The sequence below is a fragment of the Tachysurus fulvidraco genome, chromosome 13 (assembly GCF_022655615.1).
Source record: "Tachysurus fulvidraco isolate hzauxx_2018 chromosome 13, HZAU_PFXX_2.0, whole genome shotgun sequence".
Classification (NCBI taxonomy): Eukaryota; Metazoa; Chordata; class Actinopteri; order Siluriformes; family Bagridae; genus Tachysurus; species Tachysurus fulvidraco.
In genome coordinates, this window is record NC_062530.1 from 17,339,775 (window position 1) to 17,362,710 (window position 22,936).

Consider the following 22,936-nt stretch of genomic DNA (forward strand, 5'->3'; position numbering starts at 1 on the left):
CGACATCCACCCGAAGGCTGGGAGTGAGCTAGACGCAGCGGCTCTCATCTATCCCCCTGCACAGATGTGCTTTAAAGGAACGTTTCCCCTTCTCTCAATCTGAAGCTTTAAAGCAGGCTATGAAGTGACTATAGCGTTTACTAATTTAACTTATAGTTCAACTTAACATTCACTGTGTCTGACCAGACAACAAATTAAATTAAAATAATTAATCGGAAACCTTGCATTTTTTGTCACTGACTTTTAATACAATTTGTTGAAGTGTCACTGTGATAAAATGCCTTAAATCCAAAATATACCACAAAACCTCAGCACTATTCATTATTATTATTATTATTATTATTATTATTATTATTATTATTATTATTATTATTATTATTATCGAATTGCATATACTCTTGTGCCTCTGTAACAAAACACATATCTATTTTTGTCGCATTCATTTCTCAGATACATCATCTTTAAGGATTCAAATGACTGAACATGATTTCATGAAACAATCCCTTATAGAAGTTTTGATGTATGATTTTGCATGAGGTTGTGTGAATAATGAGTGATTGTGAAAAATTGAGAATCAGTGTCAGTTTCAATGCACATGTGAATGATATGTGATTATGTGAAAAATAATTATTTATGTGAGAAAAATCACACACAAAAAATAATAATAAGTCATGTGCACTACATGTGAAAAATGTGTGAAAGGTGAAGGGTCTGAAGATTATAAGTAAAGCAAATCATGAAGCGAATCATGCATTTATTGTCACCAAAAGTGTAAAGTAAAGGTACAATGCTCTGTATATCAATGCATTTACCTCAGATTTGTTCTGCAAAATTCACTTGATAGAAGAATGTGTATGACAAGATGACAAGAATGTGTATCTGTAGTACCTTTTAGGAGAATTTGTTTAAAAATACTGTCTATGAATCATACAATGATCAGATACATATAGACAAGTGAATAATGCTCCACCACATAATAAGACCACTTCTTCATGCTATGTGTATAATCGTTGAACTGGAATATGTATCTGCATTTTTGCAGAACTGGAAAACTGCTAAATGTTTTCCTTATATAAATATTCCTGTGGGACTGGACACTCTAGCTAAAGCCCAACAGCTTCACTGTTTCTAGGACAAAGCGTTCTTATCTGCTCTTTTCTTGGAATGAAAATTCCATTACAAAACTGTACCAGTTTTGTTTCATTACCCAATCAGTAATCTATTAATCGACAATATGTACTGCAAAAGAAGAATATATCAAAATATAGGCAAATTCACCTAACATAACTAATCTAATATTATTAATTCTATTTCTAGGTTTTTGAGCTAGTCTATATGAAATGGGTTCAATGGTCTCATATCTCTTATATAATACTCTCATAATGAGAAATTTAAAATAACAATTTTTATTCAAGATCCCTTCATTTGCTAAGGAACCCAAGCCTGCAATACCTACACATCTGCCATTCAGACAATGCAAAGACCATAAGAGTAATTGATCTAGTTTATTTTGTTGAAATGCTCTAATTCCCTTTTTCAAATAAGTATTATGAATAACATTGCATTTGTCTAAAGATGTATTACATGCTATGTGTAACAGTTATACTAAAGCCACGAGTATGATATCACAGATGGCAAAAGTTTTTCTTGACAGCTCAGAGTTTATGGGCCGCAGATTAGAGGGAAAACATTTTCAGTTTGGGTTTATTCTTTCACCAACTTCATATTAAAATAAACATAGAAAAGAAAGATGATCCTCAAAAGTGTTTAAAGTGTAAAATATCTGCATTTAGGGCTTAGAGAGCATCATCCCTTCGTTCAAATTTATTTTTGATGGGAAACAGACCACTTTTCCTCTCTGCAGTCATAACCACAAATGCCCCTGGGGGAAAGCTGTCAAGGACAAGGAGATTTTTTTTGCTATAGACTAGCTAATAGACAATAAAAAAGAAAGAAAGAATCCTGAAGATTTGAGTAGCATTTTCATAACAAAACAGAATGCATAAGATGTGAATATTTGACATTTATTTTACACAAGCCCATTTTTTTCTCTTTTTTATCAGCAGATATTTGACTTTCTCATACCCTCATAACCATGAGTAGTGAAATTATGCCTAGCCACAGGTGAAAGAGCTTATGTGAAAGACTGTAATTAGGGTGTAAGCTATGCCACCGTCTGTGTTTGTTTAGTGTTCCAAATATCTGGATTTGGATTTAAATACAAATAGGCTGTGGCCGAAACCTGAAAACTTCGGATTCAGAATAAACCAAATGACAGCAGTGTGCGCTGTGACATCACCTCTACCTCATTTAATGTTCAAAATGGCTTTCAACTTGGGATATTTTTTGTTTGTTTCTGTTGGATATATTTCCTGCTGTACAAGAGAAGTAGTCTAATTTAAATCATTTGAGCCCTAGAGATACTAAAGATACATCATATTGAATGAATGTGGTCTTTGTTTGTCCTGTGAGCTTCACAACTGACTACTGGCTCACACAAAAGTTTAAACCTCCCAGTCACTGCCATTTTTGTTACGTCCTGCAGTATCTAAGTTCCAATAGAATATAGTTTCAAATTTTTTGGCATGCTTACTGAAAAACAACTGCATATGTATCTATTTAAAGCATGTTATCTGTTCATTCCAAATAATTTATTTGAATTTGGTTGCATCCCCAAACTGATGTCCTTGGGACACATTTATTTAATGAACATAATCGGTCTGTTTAAATAATAGGATTGTTATTCTAATGAGTACTATTACATTGGCCATAGAGCGTTTACTACCAGAACACATCAAGTTGAGTTTTTTTTAATTATCTTTAACATTTCTATGTTTCAGAATCTTTATTTATAGGCAATTTGTTTTTGACGTATTGAGGTTTGGATTAAAGTCATTCAATTCAATTAAATTCTATTCAAATGAGCAGTAGATAAAGATATAGACATCACAAAAATAAACATAAACAACTTAGTTACTAGTGGGTTGTGGTTCCAAATAGTCTGATTTCTTTATAGTAAATTTCATGTTTCTTGCCAAACTTGGACCTTCTCATCTACTCAAGTTGTTAATGTTAGTTAACATTAAGTTGCTAAGGTCTGATTAGGGTGAAATTAAGAGGAAGAAATAAGATATTAACTGTTTGAAATGTCTTCACTTTCATTTAATCTGCAATCATAGCTCCATTCAGCAATAAATCATAATTTTTAAGAGCAGTGCCTTCAAAAGGGGTTTAATCTTGCTGTTTGTTATATATTTTCACTCTCTACATAAACAGACCTCAGTTGTCCAAATATGTGCTCAGTACAGCGGGTGGGCTGGCTGTGATGAAGATTGATGGGATTGCTGTGAGGAACATTCACTGCTAATCCGGTTACACTTCCTGGCACACCGTTTTATACATCATTATCCAAGTGTGGAGAACAGAACAAGAAGAAATGACAAAGGATATAGCACAGACATGTGAAAATCAGCATAAAGTGTCTTAGTTAGCTGCTGGGACAAAGTGAGCTTTCATCCATCCATCCATCCTTTTTTGTACCGCTTATAATTGCGCAGAGTCCCAAGGAACAAAAGGGAATCTATCCCAGGGGATTTGGGGCTACAAGGCAGGAGACAACCTGGACAAAGTATCAATCCACCACAGGGCACAGTCACACACACACACACACACCACAGACAATTTAAAGATGACATTCAGCTTACTATGTCTTTGGAACTGGGAAGAAAATCAGAGTGCCTTGAGAAACACCAGGAAGCACAGGGAGAACATGGAAACTCCACACACATACAGTGGAGGTAGGAATCAAACAACCAGCCCCAAAGGTGCAAGGCAAATGTGCTAGGATTAACTCCATAGTTTGCAAAATATTCCTTCAACTGGCATTGAGATGTTGGTGGTGAAAAGTGCTGTTTAACACATTAATCCAAACTCTCTTAGGTGTTCAACTGGACCAAAACAGTCTTTAGTAACCAAAAAGTCTAAGTGTGGAGATCACCCTGCGATGTGTCGGCTTGGAGACCGGCTCTGAGTTACGACAAAACCATTGTGTATGATTCATCCTTATCAAACCTTTCACTGTTCCTTTGTGCCCTGTCAATGAGACACTGTCATTTTGGATGAGACCACTCCTATTACTATAGAAATATTTCATCATATGATAGAGATGACCAATCAGAAGAACTAAGTGGATATATGGATCCAAACCATGCTTGCCAAAACATGTACATATTCCAGTACACGAAATATCTGTTACAGCACACAGAACTGTATAAACTTCAAATGTAATAATCAAGGTAAGGGTATAATTCAAAGTCACATCTGCTGTGGTAAGTCTATAACTTTACACAAACGCATACAGTATAGTAACATTAGACAGCATTGGAAAAGTAATAATATTTCTTTAGGTCACACAAAAAGGATTATTATTACAGCTCTGAAAAGAATACTCACAGAAATTTATATTTTTATGTTTGCATGGCTCACTTCAGGATCGGATCATGGTCATGCATATGCACATGCCCGTATAATAGCAACCACACACATGGACTTGTATTAATCCCAGCCACTGAGACACAGCTGAGAGTCAGGTATCCCTATCCTTGATGAATAACTTAAAACAGTGAAACCGTATATTGAAAAGCTCTTTTGTCACCAGGAGCTCTCTGCAGATTGAATATTTACATACCTTTTACAATTTCATGGCTGGAAAGCTGTAACATGAGGTTAGCACAATAAATAGCCATCCCACTCACACATATGGTTCCTAGATCACACTGTGAAAATTAAATATAACGATGAAAAACAAAGAGCTCATTAGAAATAAACTAGTGAGTTTGCAAGTTTTGTCACTTGGGCCAAACCAATTCTTACATAAAAAACCATAGTATTTGGGATTTGAGTGAATTTTGCATTAGAAACAACCATATTTGGATCAGCTACGCAATCCAAAAGAGCCGAGAGATTAGCATTTTTATTTGTATTTGACATATTTAACTCCATGTAGTCGATGTTTAAAATATTAACATTAACAATATCTACTCAGACCCAGTGGTTTACGCTGTGTGAGAAAAATGTATAAAGAAATTCAGACGGTAACAATGTTTACTATAAATTTTAAACTGAAATCGTATTAGATTTATTTTATTAGTAATAGTTAGGCCATTAGTTGACCAAAGTGCAGCTGCCTCTCAGTTTGGCTTAAAATCGGTACGCTGTTTGTTTCTTGGCTTGCTTCCAAGCGCACTGGGTCATTGGCCTCGAGGCAATCGTGACACCCTTGTTGCGTCACGTTTATCTAAAAACTGACCACCCATGAACTGAGGAATTTTTTTTTATACTGTGTCTATCATCTGTCAATTCCAATTAAAGGTTGAATTAATTAGCAGCCTAGATGTTTATACATGTTCTTCTTTCACATGTTACATGTTGCAAAGCCTCCTTTGTAAATGAATAATGAGTATATTATATAGTGCAAGATATGATCCGGGGCTTACACGTGCTATGTGTCAGTGACCCGTGCAGACAGGTCATAGCAAGGTCAAGAGGTCCAAGGCTATCAGAAACCATTTGTGCAACTTGTGCCAAGTCAAAGTCTAGGCTTGTTGTGAACTTCAGAAGAACATTGAGCATTGAAGAAGCAGATGGTTCAGGTTTACAGCAATTCTCCTCTTTGTGTACAAATAAGTTGACAAAAAATAACAAAAACAAAATTTGCAACATATTGTTGTGATAATTATATTATATTAAATACAAATATGCCATGCATTTGGGAACTGTCTTGCTAGCATAAAGTGAGTTATATCCATTGTAAAATGCATTAAAAAAGCAGGACCTTGTGTGTCAGAGACCACCCAAATGACTGAATCACACACTCTAAAATAAATCCCCTTCCCAAGTCAAATACTGCTTTTATATAACACATCGCTTCAGCCTTGAAATAGACTTCAGTGTTTACTCGACTGAGATACTAATTAGAAATAAACACATGGAATAAACATGCTAAGGAGTGGTGAGCAAGGTGAAAGTGCAGGATGTGATTAGTGTGTAGTGATACATGACAAAAAAGGTATTTGCTCAGCTCCAGGTCTGGCACTAATTAGCAGTGTTGGAGTTCTTGCTGTGTGACACCAGGCTTTGGCACTTCACAGCTCAAGACTGTGTGTCCAATCAGTGCAGGCCAGTGTGACTGTTGTTTGTTTACTCTCTCAGTCAGCCGTGGCAGCCATTTGGCAGCTCCCTCAACCAGCGAATCTTAAGCGCTCCCACATTGAGCAGCCTCGGCCTGGTCACACTCACCGGCACATGAAAACATGTTCACAAAATAACACATGCACACATGCAGGAACGATAAAGGAATATCTGGTGAAGAAACATGGATCAACCACGATGGAGGAACTTCTTAGTGTTAAAAATGTTAAATATAATTACTGTAATCGTTTAGAATTCCACACAGAAGAGGATGGGCTATCGTTCGAATCTGGTTCCTCTTAAAGTCTTTTCTGTTGTTGTCTCAAGAAGCTTTTCATTGCCACTGTTGCATTTGGCTTGCGTTTTTTAGAGATATAGATCTACATCTGTAGAGTTCTATAAAGCTGCTTTGTGGCTATGTATGTTGTTAAAAGTGCTCTACCCATAAAACTGAAAGAAATGAAATAGGGTATTTTCATTTAAAAAAAGTTGACTATAAATCAGGATAGACATCTTTTATTATTAGCACATAACAGGCATGGTCTAACAGGTAAATTCCAACAGGAAACAAAAGGGTGTTAAAGCAAAGCATTCACAGTACATTAGAGAGACAAACAGGATTAGCAAAGCACACATTTTCCCAACAAAATGGATGTACTATCCATTAAACATCCAGGCACCATGTGTCAACATATACACTTAGATAGATAAATGAAACATTTGACAATCCAGTGATCCCTTTGGGAACCAGTCGGGTAGCAATGCAAAATGCAATATTATCATAAAATCTCTGTATATACAAACTGTTCATTATATTTATTAACCTTACCTTATCCTCATGCAAGGAGACTTCATTAGTTACATAAATCTTTCTAAAACAACAGGGTTGTTTCTCCTCCACTGCTCAGCAGCTATGATGGAGTACCACGATCGCCCTCTACTGACTAGACATGAAATTACACTACAGCGACGCACAATTCACTTATGGATTCACATGCACACTGAATGCAGCACAGTACAACACTACACTACACTACACTACACTACCCTACCCTACCCTACCCTACCCTACACTACATTTCACGACACTGCACTACACAACTGCCATTACACAGCACTACAGCTCGCAACTCATAAACACTGCAACACACTTGGAGTGCAGGTAGATTACAGACAAATGCAAAACTGGATAAAACATCTCAAACAACCACACAGTAAATGAGATAGAGTGTGGGAATAAAATATGTAAAACTGGAGGTTTATGTTTCCAAAATTTAACAAGGACACATCATGGGGGAAGTTTGTAAAAGGCACTTTGGATAGACTGGAGTTTTAAAGAACTCTAAAGTTTCGTGCACAACATGGATAATACAGGAGGCATTTAATACTGTATTGAACATAAATAATATGGGGCTCACATTTCAAGTAAAAAAAATCTCTATAAACTGTTTGGAAATGCTGAGCCTGTGGCAAAAGATTTTTTATTGATATCTGTATAAGCATAATTCAAACTTGACATCTCTCTCTCTCTCTCTCTCTCTCTCTCTCTCTCTCTCTCTCTCTCTCTCTCTCTCTCTCACATGCACACACACACACACACACACACACACACACACACACACCCTCCCAATCACACACCATCAATCACACCTCCTCTCACACAATATCACACCATCACAAGTGTTTGATAGTGTGCACATGAGCAGCTGATAACGTGTTCGAGAATTGGACAGAGTGTGTCACATGTTTGAATTACAGCCTAAATGCCCTGTCATACATTTGTTTATTTTGTCACTATTTAAAGCGAGAGAGTGTATGAATAGGATGAGGGGTATCAGAACTGCAGCATGTAGACATTTACAGATCCAGCTCAATAAAGACACTTCCAGGAATAACTCAATTGAAAAGATTACTGAATGCTGAGTACATTATAAACAGGTAACTGCATGAGACCGAACCACTGAGAGTATAACTGATGTGTCAGGTTCTGATATGGTGCTGCAGCATAGCAGTAGTATACCGAGTTACACTGAGCAGCATTGAAGTAAGTGCAATGTCTTTACCACCTCTTAGATATGTTAACTTCAGTTGCTGGACTATTAAAAATTGTTCAAATGAAGGTGGGTTGTAGCAGTGCTCAGTAGGATAAATGAGCAAGGCTGGAGTAAGCTTCCACCTGGCGCTGAACGGTGTTGTACATTAGGGAACCGAACAGTAGGACAGAACAGGAGGATATAGGAATCATCTGTAGCTGCCATTCACTCCACTGCCATCTGTTCAATATGCTCAGTCAGCAACTTGTATTGTTCTAAAATGGGAAAGGAAAAAGAGAACAAACATACATTTTTCTTTTACTTTATGCCCAAATCTCACCCTTTCTTCTGAGGATAATCCTACCTATATACTTCCAACTTGAATCGAAGAAATGTTGCTGTAAGCATAAAGACTTCTATTCACAGGATGCTCACAGTGAACATCCTTTCAACACACTTAGGACTGTTTGACTCCATCGTACACAGCTGCAGGAGAGTAATGATTTATAACCTCACTATCCGGTGTCCTCAGGAGTCTGGCTTCTCTCAGGACTTCTACCATGTGTTGACTAAAGGAGTTTTTCCTCACTGCTGTCACTTCTGGCTTGCTCATTGGATCTATATCTACAAGCATATTTCTGTAAAAGCTACTTTGTGACATCTCATAGAAGTGAGTACACACCTCACTTTTTTGTAAATGACACTTTGCTATAATGTATAGCAGTGAGTGTACAGCATGCATAAAAGTGTAAATTTGCTGTCCCCCTCAAAATAACTCCAACACACAGCCATTAATATTTAAACCCCTGACCAAGTGAAAATGTCCAAATTGGGCCCAAAGTGTTAATTTTTTGTGTGGCAAAGATTTTTCTAGCACTGCCTCAACTCTCTTGGGCATTTAGTTCACCAGAGCGTCCCAGGTTGCCAGAGAATTCCTCTTCCACTCCCCCATGACGACATCACAGAGACATTCTCAGTGAACTGTAGCTCCCCAGTGCCTGCAGCACTCATGCAGCCCCAGACTATGACACTCCCACCACCATGCTTGACTGTAGCCAAGACACACATGTATTTGTACTTATCACCTGGTTGCCACCACACACGCTTGACACCATATGAACAAAATAAGTTTATCTTGGTCTCATCAGGAAACAGTGCATGGTTCCAGTAATCCATGTCCTTAGTCTGCTTGTCTTCACCAAACTGTTTGCGGGCTTTCTTGTTCATCATCTTTAGAAGAGATTTCCTTCTGAGATGACAGCCATGCTGCAGCTCAGTTTCAGGGTCTTGGCAACCTTCTTATAGCCCACGCCATCATTAGCAAATGGCTAATTAGGCACAATTTGGACATTTTCACTTAAGACATTTGTGGTCAGCGGTTTAGACATTAATGGCTGTGTGCTGAGTTATTTTGAGGGGACAGCAAATTGACACTGTTATACAAGCTGTACACTCACTACTTTTTATAGCAAAGTGTCATTTCTATAGTGTTGTCACATTAAAGGATATAATAAAATATTTACAAAACTGTGAGGGGTGTATTCACTTCTGTGAGATACTGTACATTGACTATAAAACTGAAGTATCCACAGAAAATATAATAAAATAAAAAAGTTAATCATTTCATCAAGTCGTGGCCTAATGGTTAGAGAGTCTGACTCGTAATCCTAAGGTTGTGGGTTCGAGTCTCGGGCCGGCCACGACTGAGGTGCCCTTGAGCAAGGCACCGAACCCCCCAACTGCTCCCCGGGTGCCGCAGCATAAATGGCTGCCCACTGCTCCGGGTGTGTGTTCACGGTGTGTGTGTGTTCACTGCTGTGTGTGTGTGCACTTTGGATGGGTCAAATGCAGAGAACGAGTTCTGAGTATGGGTCACCGTACTTAGCCGTATGTGTCGTCACTTCACTTCACTTTAAAAGGTTGGTGGAGTGTGTGTGTGTGTGTGTGTGTGTGTGTGTGTGTGTATTTGTGGGTCTCACCTTCATTCAGATTTCCAATAATTGCCTGCTTCTTGAGGAAGTCATTGCAGAGTTTCTTACTCAATCCAAAGGCGATCATATTGTGTGTGAAGGTCCTATAAGCAGACAAACAAAAAAGCAATGATTAATAATAAACAAATGTAAAACACTATTGAAGAGTTAAAGGCCCTCTCTTATTCTTATCCAAAATGGCACCATTCTAAAGATGATCTTTACTCACCCCAGCTGTCCAAAGGTGATGTTTTCTTCAATCCTGGAGCTGTCGTCTTTCTCTTCCTGGGTCATGTGACACCACTTTTCCCTAAGGAGGTTGAGGGCAGAGGTTAGAGGTCATTCACAGTTCCAGTGATTTTAGGGAAGCCAAAAAATGGGGGAAAATCACAGCCAGGGTATACCACGGCCATGAACTTTTTCTCGTTTAGTGCATTTAAACTCAAAATTCATTTTGTTAGGATTAATTCCATAGCAAGTTGTAATGAGAAAAAAGGTTCATGAGCAATGAAAAACATTGCAAAAGGCCAGACAAATGACACAATAATAGCCTGATATTAGCAACCATGCACACATAATTGAGCAGAGCTTAGTAGCAGTTTTTTAGGATTAATTCTATTGTTTTGTGGTTAGATTCAGTCAGGGTTAATAACTAAACAACATGAAGTAAAATGTATTCAGCAAAATAAAAAATAAGCAGAATTCTTCTGAGGTGTCATCCAAATTACTTAAAAACCTGGGATGCTAGTTTTGTAATAGCTAACAAAACCTTTACTCCTTATAATCTCCCTATATCTTCTTATGAATCGAAGATCTTAAACACATCTCATTTAGTTAGTTAGTTATTTAGTTAGTTAGTTATTTAGTTGTGTGGTAATACTTCCAGTTTGCTGATCTGATTCTAGCATGCATCTGTTCCATTAAATGTTCTATTTGGCCTTAGAAGGTTAGTATTTCCAAAAGTTGTAGGAAATTGTCCATAAAATGAAAGGACACGTAGCATGCAGATGACCTGCACAGTACGCAGCAAACATGCAACTACAAGTTAGCGCATGATCCACAAAAAATGCACAAAGGAAAAGCAGAGGCCAGACACTACTATCCAGAAATCATGGCCTCAGGATCCAAAGATATTAGTGAAGCATTCCTTTAATCCTCAATAAACGTTATGCACACAACATGTTCAGTGTCAGTCAGCACTGGTGTATTCATTTAAGAATGTCAAGTATGAGCAAAGGAAGGACAGTTTAAATGTGATATGTAATGGACTGTTTCAAAAATATTCTGAGCTAGAGAGACACTAATGCAGTTTCACAGAATAGCCTCAACATCCATGCTAACAGCAGGAGGACATTTTATCTACTACTTTGCTAACATTTGATTTGGGACATGGTCAGAATAACACCTTGCCAGTCACTGTCAATTCAAACAAAAATGAAAAGACTTCTTCCAGGAAATTCAGACGATGCTCAACTTCCTGTTGAACATGTGACTTGTGAACTATTCTGAATATTTCATAGGGGAGAATGTTTTCAGGTAACATTGTTGCGTAAAAGCTGTGGAGCTAAAACATGGAGTTTCCATAACCTGTAATGGACGACTCATAGAAAACAATTTTTGAGCTGTTTAATGGATTTACAAGTTAATGCAAAGCTAATAAGTTATAAGAAATTAAAAAATTTAGTATGAAGGTAGTCAAGTGTAGTTAATAGTGGACCGGGACAGGAAAGGCAATGTTTTTTAATGTGATAGTGAAGTTTCTATTTCTGTTAATATATTTGCAAATGTACTAAATACATGAGACAACCTAATTCCCAAATACAACCAGAATTTAGTGCAGTAAGTGGAAACAAAATAAACACAAAGACTCTTCATTTTTAAATATACAAAATATGAGGCAAGATGGACACTACTACTCTGTCTCAAACCACTAAGCGTTTTGTTTGGCTTTTCACTGTTATCAGTTTAGTGCACAACTTCCTGCCAGAAAAAAGTCTGATGACTCTGCAGTTTTCGGTGCAACTGTACACTATGAATATCTAAGACAGAGCCTCTTGCTTTACAAGACATCCAAAACTTCCCCTAAACCCTTGCAATTTGCCGCACCCGAACTGAGACTTATTGCTTTCGTTTTTATTTCTCTGTGGCCTTTTTCTGCCTAGTGGTGTCTGGTAGAGCAGACAGAATGAACAACAGACCTCTCGTCTTTCTCCTCCTCAGCTGTCCGCCTGTGTGAGGCAGCAAGGCACATGGAGATAAAGAGTTAAAATTGCATGCAGGAAGAGAAAGAGAAAGAGAGAGAGAGAGAGAGAGAGAGAGAGAGAGAGAGGGAGAGAGGTCGTTTGAGCAGATTGGTGCAGCAGTGTCTACTATGGGGACAGAGTGAGCTCAGAGAGCAAGGCAAGAATCAGACCGAATGCAAGTATGTAGAAGACACACGCACGCTTACACACACAAACACAAACACACACACACACACACACACACACACACTTCACACTAAGACAGACAATGTACCTAATTACTAGGCACCAAAATCCTCTTCAAACTTGTGCAATCTCATGACCTTAGTCACTAATGCTTGTTCACAAACATCACATGATCTGAAATGTTTATAGAGTCACACCCCGGAATCACACACCTCGTGGCAATTCCAGTTCTCAAGGCCACTGGTTGAACAAACCTGAAGCAACCTGTTAATCCTTTCATTATAAATGAGGTGTGTAAAAATGTCATTGGGTGCAGCAGTGCAGCTCTGCATAGTTGGTACATACAAACCCTGTCACTCTTTAATACATTAACGCAGAAGCAGAATGGAAATTTTACTCAAAATACATGGAATATTTATATTTAATTTATTTATTCATTTTATTTTTTTTACAGATACTCTCACCTCGTTGTGGGGGACCTCTTGTTCCTCTCACAGTGCACCGCATCGAAAAAGGCAGCATTCCAAAATCTTAATGTTTGCCTTTGAACAAAAAAAAAGCATCGTTAACTATGTGAAGGTTGAAGATCATATTCCTATGAACAGAGTGGTGTCATATGACCCAACGTGATACACTGGTACTGTTAATAACCTGAAGCTGGTTATTTTCACATAACAGCCCTTCCTGAAATGCTTATCTCTTGTTATAGCACAGTTATTAATTACTGAAGTGTGCTTTTATGTGTTCATGTTCAGCTTACAGTGGTGGTATGTCTGTTCTAGTTACTAGTTACATTATAATAGCTATAAAAGTCGTTCCCTCAATCTATTTACTTACCTCCCAAAACAAAAAAAAACAAAACAAAAAAACAAAAAACAAAACAAAAAAAAAAAGCCTTTCAGGTGACTGAGAACCTGAAAAGTACATCATCTACAACATCTATGATCTTATAACTGGCATTACTTTCAGAAAAAATTCATCAACATCTGCTGAACAATCTGCTTTGAGATTTGACAGAACATTGGTATAAAAGTGATAACGACCAGAAACAAAAAAGTTTTTATTTTGACCAAACATTACTGAAACAAAACCTTATAAGAATTCATGGACACAGTTTGAACACTCTGCCTCTGCGGCTTTAAAAAAAAATGAAGATGACAAGTGAATCACGCACCAGATTGGTTGCTGTTTCAGGTGTGTGTACAAGTATATCTTCTCTCCTTTTTTCTTGTCTGGAGATGCAGGTGGTGAAGCTGTAGCAGATGAGAAAACACACATTTACACACACTCATCACACTCGTCTAAGAATTAGTCAGGCACAAGGACTGCTCATTAGCTATGAGTTTAAAAGACAGAGCAATCGATTTAGAAAGCAAGAAATTTAGAATTGACAAATGTATCCATCAGGATTCACTAAAAGCTAAAACACTCATGGACATGTGCACATGCACTAAAGGCAAATTTATACCAAAAGTGTTACTGGGCTGTTATTTTAGTGGTCTGTCTTTAAATGCATCTGTACATAACAAATCTGATCCCAAGTAACTTTTCAGTCCTTTCTCACCTGCTCTGTAACAAATCCTGTCTGTCCTGTTCCTGTATTTTCTTTAAACACATCACACCTTTTTTTAACTTCACTTGTACAATTCAGTAAAGCATAAACACTAATATCTGTAGTTAATCTAAATTTAAACATATAATGTATAGCTGAAAAGGTGGACAAAACAGTAGCCCTGGTACAAATAGACATCATTCATGTCTGGTCTGGTCTTTATTGAACAGTAGTAGACTGGACACATGGACTCATGAACTTGTTCAAACATAATGCGGCTCTCTGTGGTGCAACATACCTCATTTGTTGGCTACAGTGCAATTTAGCTTGATGTTTGATTGATTTTTTTCTGAGGCAGAGCAAAGTTTTCAGAATCAGGTAAATGGAGAACTATTGAAACACTTAAACCGGGTTACCGGCTTAAACACAACGATCATATATGCATTAATTTCCCGTTATTAATAGAGTTAACTAGCTCACTAACTCACCAGCATGTTATTACATGTTATTAGGCCCCAGCACTTTTTATCGTAGCCCAATTAGATTTCTGGGCAACCAAAACATGTGACTGGACAGTGATTTGTCCAGTGGACAAGATCCTCTGAGCTGATAACATGATACCAATATAACAAACTGAGCAACTAGAGTATAAGCAAACATGCTGTTAGTTCACTGCCCTGCTATCCAATGTTATGTACCAAAGTAAACTGTGCTGTAAATACAGCTGGCCCGACTTTGGTCTAACACGTGTCACTTCCGTGCCTGGTGTGGATTCTATGTAAAATACTGTAGGGGAAAGACATGAAACCATCTCTTGACTTCATGAGTTCTGGTAATCTGAGTAAATTAAAAAACATAGATATAAATGATTTACCTGGTTCTTTAGGCTTGCCTTCTGTTGGACTCTCTGACTCTCTGTGGACAAAACGGGTAGAAAAAAGGATGTCTGAAAGAGACCAAGAACTGAGGTGTATTAGTCATGACCCATTTAAGTGCTAAATAGTGATTTGAATATGCAGCATTTTCAGTGAAATTGATGAGAGAAATAGTAATGTCTCAGCAAGGGTGCCGCTCCTCACTCATTTTTTCGGGCAGTCGGGCCTCTGATCTTGCTCTCCAGGCCTCCAAAAAAGCTTTTCATGTCCGTCTTAGCTGTCGTGTTTTTTAACAATTTCCCAGCGATGTCTTTCTTGCCTGATAGCCAGACCTTGCTGTTGCGCAGATATGAGTCAAAGCCTGCACTTGGCTTTTCCAGGAGCTCTGTAGGTGACAGCTGTGTCTTCCCTGAGAGATGGTGGATTAACATACTAAATGTGATCGCACGTACAAACAAACACACACACACTCAAACACGCACACAAACACACACACAAACACACACACACAAACCCACCCACACACACACACACACACAGTATTCACAGAACAATGTGGAGAGACTAAAATAACTTATTTCCTTTACGTGACATTTTTAAAAATAATTGTAAAAACATGCCATTGTTTTTTAAATGAATAACTAAAACTCTTAAAGACTGAGATTGATGAAGGGCTATGAAGGGCTATTAAATGAGTTAACATGGTATTTAAAAAGGTATTTCAAAGTCACAAATCTGGTTTAATAGGGTCAAAAGAACAAAAGAAAACATTTTGAAAAAAATACATTGTAAATACACCGTAAATATGTATATATGTATAATATTCCTACATAATCTTTGATTCGTTCAGTGCATGTGTTCTGGGAATTAACAAGCACCCGGATTTCTCTAGAAAATGTTTTGATTCAGTTTTAATTTGTGTTGCACTTTTGAGGTTTTCATTTGACCCACTTTCAAATTAAATTCAAATTCATTAAAATACACATGCCCATTCAAGAACACTCCCTTTCTTCCAGGTCTTACCGATGTAATAGTAGGTGAAGCACATGGTCATTAAGTGCTTGGCAGGGCTGTAATCATCCATCTGGTAGCATCTGACAGTCGGTTAAAACAGAGGTCAGATGAAGGTCAGGGTAGTAATGCAAAATCAAATTTAACCCACGCACATACTGTACATGTACAAATATTGACTCTAGAGGAAAGCTTCAGGAAATTAACTTGTGGAATGAATGCCAGCAAAGCTGCATGACTGTTTGTCCAAATAAAGCATAAATAAACCCACTATCCGCTCAGTTTGATCATCAGACTCCAATTTAGGACAAACTAACCAAGAGCTAACAGTAATATCATTCATTCTCAACTACACAACGAGAGACATAGAGAAGCTGGACCAGAGCACTGATTATTATTCCTGGCATTTCAAAAATAATTACATGCTTCGCTTCCATAAATAATGCTTGTTGAGGGTAAAAACTGAGGGATTTAGTAATAAGGAAATGAATACAAATGATTAACTTAGAAAAAATGCTATGTTCTTACAATCTCTTTGCAATATTAGCTGGAGAGGAGAAACCGTGGTGTTACTAAAGGTTTATTGAGCCACACAACCAGCAGCTTGTCCCTAGAATCTCAGCCAAGTTGCACAGATTTACTGAGGATTTTTTTTACACACTTACTCAAACAGGACGACTGCAAAAGACTGCACCAGTCGGTAAAAGGTCTGCTCAGTCACACACTTTGAGTTGCAGCGCTGAAATAAACCAAATAATTTTGTTATGCTCATAGATCCCAAATATTAGTGGGTCATATATCATATACATCAAATATAACATACAGCTGCTATGAAGCCAACTACTTGCTTTTAACTGGGATATGCATGGAAAGCTTTGAAGTAACAAACAATATATGTTTGTGTGTACTCTGTTGGACCTAGTTTACTTGGTAAGAGCTACACAAATGCTCTAATGTACTGTGTGTATATGCTAAACATAAACTTTTAGACTTGGTCTGAAGAGCTTCTCCCCTTCTCACACCTGCACACTGACGTATTTTGCAAACCACTCCCTTCCCTTGCCGTTTTCTCCACTACACAACTCGCCGAAGCGGGCTTTCTCCTCCTGGTCAAAGTCCTCCCTGAAACAGAGCGGGAGGGTGAGAGAGAAAACAAAGAGACAGATCAATTAATAAAAATGTTAAAAAGCAATAAATAAATAAATAAATAAATAAATAAATAAATAAATAAATAAAATTATATTGCTAATATAGATACGGGGCCATATTGTTTTTAAAAAAATAACAAAGTCCAAACACATCAATATCTTTGATTGTTTGGTTCTTTCCCCACACAATTTTTGCTTTTTATTATTGTAAACGCATCTCTTTAATACTTCTTAAAAAACTCTACGAGACATTCATGTTATCTTATTCCTCAGACCTTTTTTCCCAGAACATCAGTGGCTGACGATCACATGCCTGTAGTTTCATACTGACTCTGTAGCTAAACACTTTATTCCTCCAGGCTCTAAGTGCACAGTTTTAATCTAGAAATCATTTCATCAAAATGTTCACATCCATACAGCATTCAAAAAAGGAAAGAGATGAGAAGAGACTTTAAATTTAAAATCAACATCACTTCCTCACCTTCCGTGAAACAACTTCTCTACATAAGCTTTCATGAATTCTCGCCGTTCAGCTACATCAGCGTCTTCAGCACTGTGATTGGATGATGAAGATGAGCGGCGGGAGTTAGAAGTGTGAGAGGGTGAATCGGTGGTGTCATTCTCACTGTCTGCAGACTCTGTGACATCGCTGTCTTCAGCATCTACCTCTTTTTCGTACACAGCTGGTCTTGGGGCCATGGGCTTTGGGAGCTCAGACACAGTCTCTGGGACAAGAGGCTCAGCTGATAACAAGTCAGGTGGACCAATGGTTGTGGGTGCGGTCACTTCTGTGCTGGAAGGTATGTCAAAGTCTATGAGGTTTTCCACTGCAGGCCCCTCCATAGTGTTAAAAGAGGGCAGAAGAATCTGATTTAAATTGATTCTTCCTGGTTCCCCTCCCAGAAGCTGAACCTGAGGAAGCAATAGAAAGCTCATTATATCATCATACAAGTTATATTTAAAATAATACGTGCTCTGTTTTATGGCTTGTTTTCCTTTATTCCAATAAAGTGCCACTGTTTTCAGTGGGTGACTAACACGTTACACAATGCTGAGCACAAGCAAACTAAGCCTCTTAAAAAGATGTCTCAATAAGAAATCTCAGCGGTTTCAAAAGTCCATTGCAGAAGCCATGGGTAATTATGTCTGTGGTGCATAAAGACAGACAGTATGGTTTCTGCCAGTGTGTTGGTTATATTGACCAAACATATTTTCCAGCTTAAATGATGTTTTCAATTTCTCCTAAAGTGCACTAGGAATTTCTACAGCGATAATAAGAATAAGTCTTCCTTTAAGGAAACACATCATGGTAGGGAAATGTGTATTGATAAGAGGATATAAACAGCATAGACAGTTTCTTCATTTTGTGCATGAGAGCCATCAATTTCCTGTAGAAGTGATGTGAACATCTGAAACATGTGTGGAAACTTGGGAAAACACTTCAATTTTGACATTTCATTTGGTACTAAACACACACACATGTACTTATATACATGAAAATAAAATTCTGAATAGCAAAAGCACCTTCAAAAATAGTGAAAATTAGTTGAAAGTAAAGCAGCAAACATTATTTCACTGAACAAAGTATATAATAAATAATTCACTAACTGTATATAAAACAATCCTGAGATCTTCTAAACTATGTTCGTCCTATGTTCTCTAAGCGTCAGAGTGCAGTCATAAACAACACCCCCCTTACACTGTCAAGGCAACAGAGGATGGCTCCGGGACTGTGCGGTTATATAACGCAGTACTGCAGAAGCGTGACTTGGCTGAGACACAAAAAAACAAAACTGACCAAAGAGAAGGTCTCGGGGCAAAAGCAGCTAATATGGTGTCAGTGTTCATTAAACATGATGCCAAACCTCGTACTGCCATGTCTCCGCTAAAAACACAGAGTCAAACAGCATCTACAAACAACACCTTTCAGTAACTCCCAATCCTCTATCTCCAGCCCACATTCTCTTTATCCTCTGTCCATCAACGCCTCCATGTTTGTACCCCATTACTACCAGCCCTTGAGATGAGAGGCTAGAGAGTAGGAGTGGGTGTGTGGGTGCCAGATCTGTGGGTTTCTAAGCCAAAAAAAGATCAAAGGAGGACAGTAGATGAAGGGTGAGCAGCAGAGCGAGACAGGGAGAATAGATGGGTGCAGAGTGAACGAGAGACGAAATAGCCTCGGGTGATGGGAGAGAGGGAGGAGGGGTAAATTGGTAGTGTACTCAGCAGCAAGCAAGGTCAGAGTGTTCAAATGGCTTTGAAAATAAGGGATTTTCAAAAAATGCTGCTTTCTACATCACCATGTTGATTGCAGTTTAGACTTTTAATATTTAAAATTCATCTTTAAAAGATCTATCTATCTATCTATCTATCTATCTATCTATCTATCTATCTATCTATCTATCTATCTATCTATCTATCTATCTATCTATCTATCTATCTATGTTTAGCATACAGATTAATTATGTGTACTGATGCTGATTAAACAAACCCTGGTTTATATTTAAGTATTAAAAAAATAAATAAATAAAGTCATCCGTTGCATTGAACCCTATGCTATGGGCGATGAGAAAATATTTTCTCACCACATAACTTTTGATCTTATATAGTGATACATGTGCCCTGTTAGGCAACATGTTCATTCACTTCCCCTCAGGAAATCCAACTCATTTCATCACTGCCATCGTCAGAGTGTCATAAAAGCAAGAGATTTCAGTCAGTCTGCTATTTTACATTTAGAGTAAGTAGGTAGAGTAACTGTCTAAATAGATTTTCAGTCGTATCACTCTTATGCTTGGTGATGTGTGTGTTGAACGGCATATTAACCCCTAACAGAAAGTTTTGCATCATTAACCTGAAACTGTATAGGCTGAGGAAAGAAACTGACTGCTTGTTTAAGAATGAAGGGAGTCTTAAGCATTCCAAGCAAATGAATAAAGGATGCTGTCCAGCATTGCTGCTACATCTGTCCACCAATTCTTCTTGCAATCCAAAAGGAGTTTTTATGTTGGATGGAGAGAAGTTCGGGTGTACCAAAGGCAGTCTGCCACTTTTTAATTCTTAATTTAATTATTAAATCTCTGATTGCACTTATAGAGTACACTTTTTAACTTTTATATTTAAGAAAAAAACATCCCCTTTTTCTGTGGCATGTGATTACAGACATCCTTTAAGATCCCAGTAAATTTGTTTTCTGAAATTTATAACAGACTGCATCAAGAACATGTATTCTGTTTATGTTGTCAGTCTGTGTGATTCAGACTTGTGGAGAAAGTGGAATTACATAAACAAAACCATTCTTCAAAGAGAGCTTAAAGTAATGATATATTTTATGTCTGTTATCATGTACATCCATGGTTCACCATTGCTATTACAATGTTTGTAGCTTTCAGTACTGTCATCCTTATTCATGGATTTTTTAAACAGCTGTAATACATAGATGTTCTTTTCAAATATTTTCTCTATTTAAACTATTATTTGCTCGCTGACTCCTTTAGACAGAATGAAACTAAAGCATGATGTCGCTTTCTGAAAAACATTCCACATCCTGTGTTCTAAAAACACTCATCTTATATACATATATATGACTGACAATAAAAGACATATTCGGAACATATTCTGTCTCAGGGTGAACATTTTTTATTCTCCACCACAGGTGTATGCTTTATAGCATGTGGTGAGAGTTCCTTAATTAGTCAAATTTAATTATTGTGCAGAAAAATTCATAACATTGTGGTATGTGTGATGTGTGCTTCTTTTCTTATTTTAAGACTGAAGCCAACCTTCATGTTTAGCGTATCTTTCACTCTCGATTTATCAAACTACAGCCTTGAAATGGAAACCAATGTAGCAACAGGGTTTCATGATAAGTCTAAACACTACAGCAGCTGGGCACACATCAGAGCAGCAACCCGAGGACAAGATTTAAGATAAACGAAAGAAGGATTATGTCTGGGACGGAAGTTCACTTCAGCAAGTATGTTGGCTACAATTGTTAATCGATGCACTTCGACACTTCCTGCAGGAATAGTGAAGTAATTCCCAAACAGGAAAAGCACAGGGGAGGAGGGATTTTATGCACCCAGGTGTTTTGAGAACATGTGTTTTGAGAACTTTCCTTCCCATGGTAAATGTTCATTACAATCTCAACAAGTTGTTTAGACAGACCTACATTCTAAACCAACAGATTCAACAAAGAAGCCTGTAGAATTGTAGAGAAAAGATGTAACTGTGCATAACACCTATTTTTTTATGCATCCTGGGAACACCATGTACCAGGAAAGGAGACCCACTAAACAGGACAGCCATATGTATGAATAAGTTGTGAGATGTGACTAGATTTGAGTAGATGAATCGTAGATTATCTGTATACCTGAAAACCGAAATTGTAAACCTAAATTTGTGAACTTAAATAAAAAAATGATGCTTCATATATACAGACTTGTGCTTATTGACGTGGATATTTCAGTATTATTCACTGGTCACCAAATTTCTATTCAAATTAAAAATGCATTTATTAAGAATTGAAACTAATGAAGGACCCGCCCACAATGCTGCGAAGCCTCGCCCATAATTTTGTGAAGCCACGCCCACAACACTGTCAACACAACGCAATCTCCGTATATGTTGTTATAGAAGGGCAATAAACAAGACATGCATCATATATAGCTAACACAAGTGGAAACAGACAAGTCTGTGGTTCGTGTGAGAGTTACATCTGAACGTCCTGGTCGTGTTCAGATCAGCTGTCTCACAAATTCAGCTGAGTAAATTGAGTAAAACGCAATCCGGTGCAAAACAAAAATGACAACATACACCCAAGCAAACTATGTGTTTTTGTGTAACCGATGCGTTTCGCTTTCTCACTAAGGTTGAATAGGTGAAACTTACCCGAAGTCAGGTGAAGCTGCGTATCGTTTTCTCGGCAGCGTCTACGCTTGTCTCAGTAGTCAAGGCGCACGCATGCGCAGTACGCTCGATCGCTTAGGAGGACGGGAATCCAATGACGCCAGCAAATCACGTGACGCTCGTGCACAGTGAGCGTTTGTTTACCAGGACGTTTGGGGAAGAATCGCGGTATTTCCTCACTATTCCGTACCGTTATTTCTCTCCGTCTCCCCTAACATCAGTAGTTAACTCAGGAAAATGTTCTTAGGATCTTATATTGGATCTTATTTTGTGCTTTCATCACGTCGTTACCAATAACCAATAACTCTCACACACAAAATCATAAATGACGGAGTGGGTAGATCACAAGGGATTATTTTCATATATCACCATGAAACTGTTTTAATCCTGTTACACAACAACAATTTGCCAACTGTTATCTATCTATCTATCTATCTATCTATCTATCTATCTATCTATCTATCTATCTATCTATCTATCTATCTATATATGATTATTAAAGAACGATGTTATTTTTATCTGTTTATAATTACATTTAATTTTGTGCAACATCCATAAACATCTTTCCATCAGACACAAAGCTAAATAAGCCTTTTGTCTTGAAGTTATGAGACAAATAATTCACCTTGTTACCCCAAACCCCAAAATTCAATGTTCTACATCCTCCATATGTTCCCGGCGGCAGAGACAAAAACAAATGAATCTGTAGAGTTCTGCCATAAATATTAAGTAAAATTTCCCACACAGAAAAGTTTACACTATCTGTGATTTGTTGTTGTTGTTGTTGTAGTTATAAAGAAATTTAATTGATTCAGATAAGT

General features: G+C 37.6%; 1 protein-coding gene across 2 annotated transcripts; it reads right to left on the reverse strand.

Annotated features, from left to right (window-relative positions):
• Positions 1-6,689: 6,689 nt before the first annotated feature.
• On the reverse strand, positions 6,690-22,230 carry kiaa0513 (KIAA0513 ortholog). 2 transcript variants are annotated; one of them, XM_027161548.2, is made up of 13 exons: positions 22,098-22,230; positions 17,689-18,119; positions 17,082-17,181; positions 16,725-16,798; positions 16,072-16,142; positions 15,253-15,457; positions 15,048-15,088; positions 13,796-13,874; positions 13,086-13,163; positions 12,391-12,420; positions 10,422-10,502; positions 10,202-10,296; positions 6,690-8,497 (listed from the first exon to the last, which is right to left on the reverse strand). In XM_027161548.2, exons 2-13 carry the CDS (start codon positions 18,048-18,050, stop codon positions 8,448-8,450), a joined length of 1,266 nt encoding a protein of 421 aa, XP_027017349.2. In that variant the 5' UTR covers positions 18,051-18,119; positions 22,098-22,230; the 3' UTR covers positions 6,690-8,447. The 2 variants fall into 2 exon arrangements, with proteins under 2 accessions (XP_027017349.2, XP_027017350.2); XM_027161549.2 differs by lacking the exon at positions 12,391-12,420.
• Positions 22,231-22,936: the final 706 nt, after the last annotated feature.

What these genes read in the sequence shown, in the direction of transcription:
- kiaa0513 (XM_027161548.2), bottom strand. Translation starts at nt 18,050, where the DNA reads ATGGAGGGGCCTGCAGTGGAAAACCTCATAGACTTTGACATACCTTCC. An exon ending in AAGAGGTCCCCCACAACGAG is followed by an intron (nt 12,421 to 13,085) that starts GTGAGAGTATCT and finishes TGCCTCACACAG; the next exon opens with GCGGACAGCTGAGGAGGAGA. An exon ending in GAGGAGGAGAAAGACGAGAG is followed by an intron (nt 10,503 to 12,390) that starts GTCTGTTGTTCA and finishes CAACCTCCTTAG; the next exon opens with GGAAAAGTGGTGTCACATGA.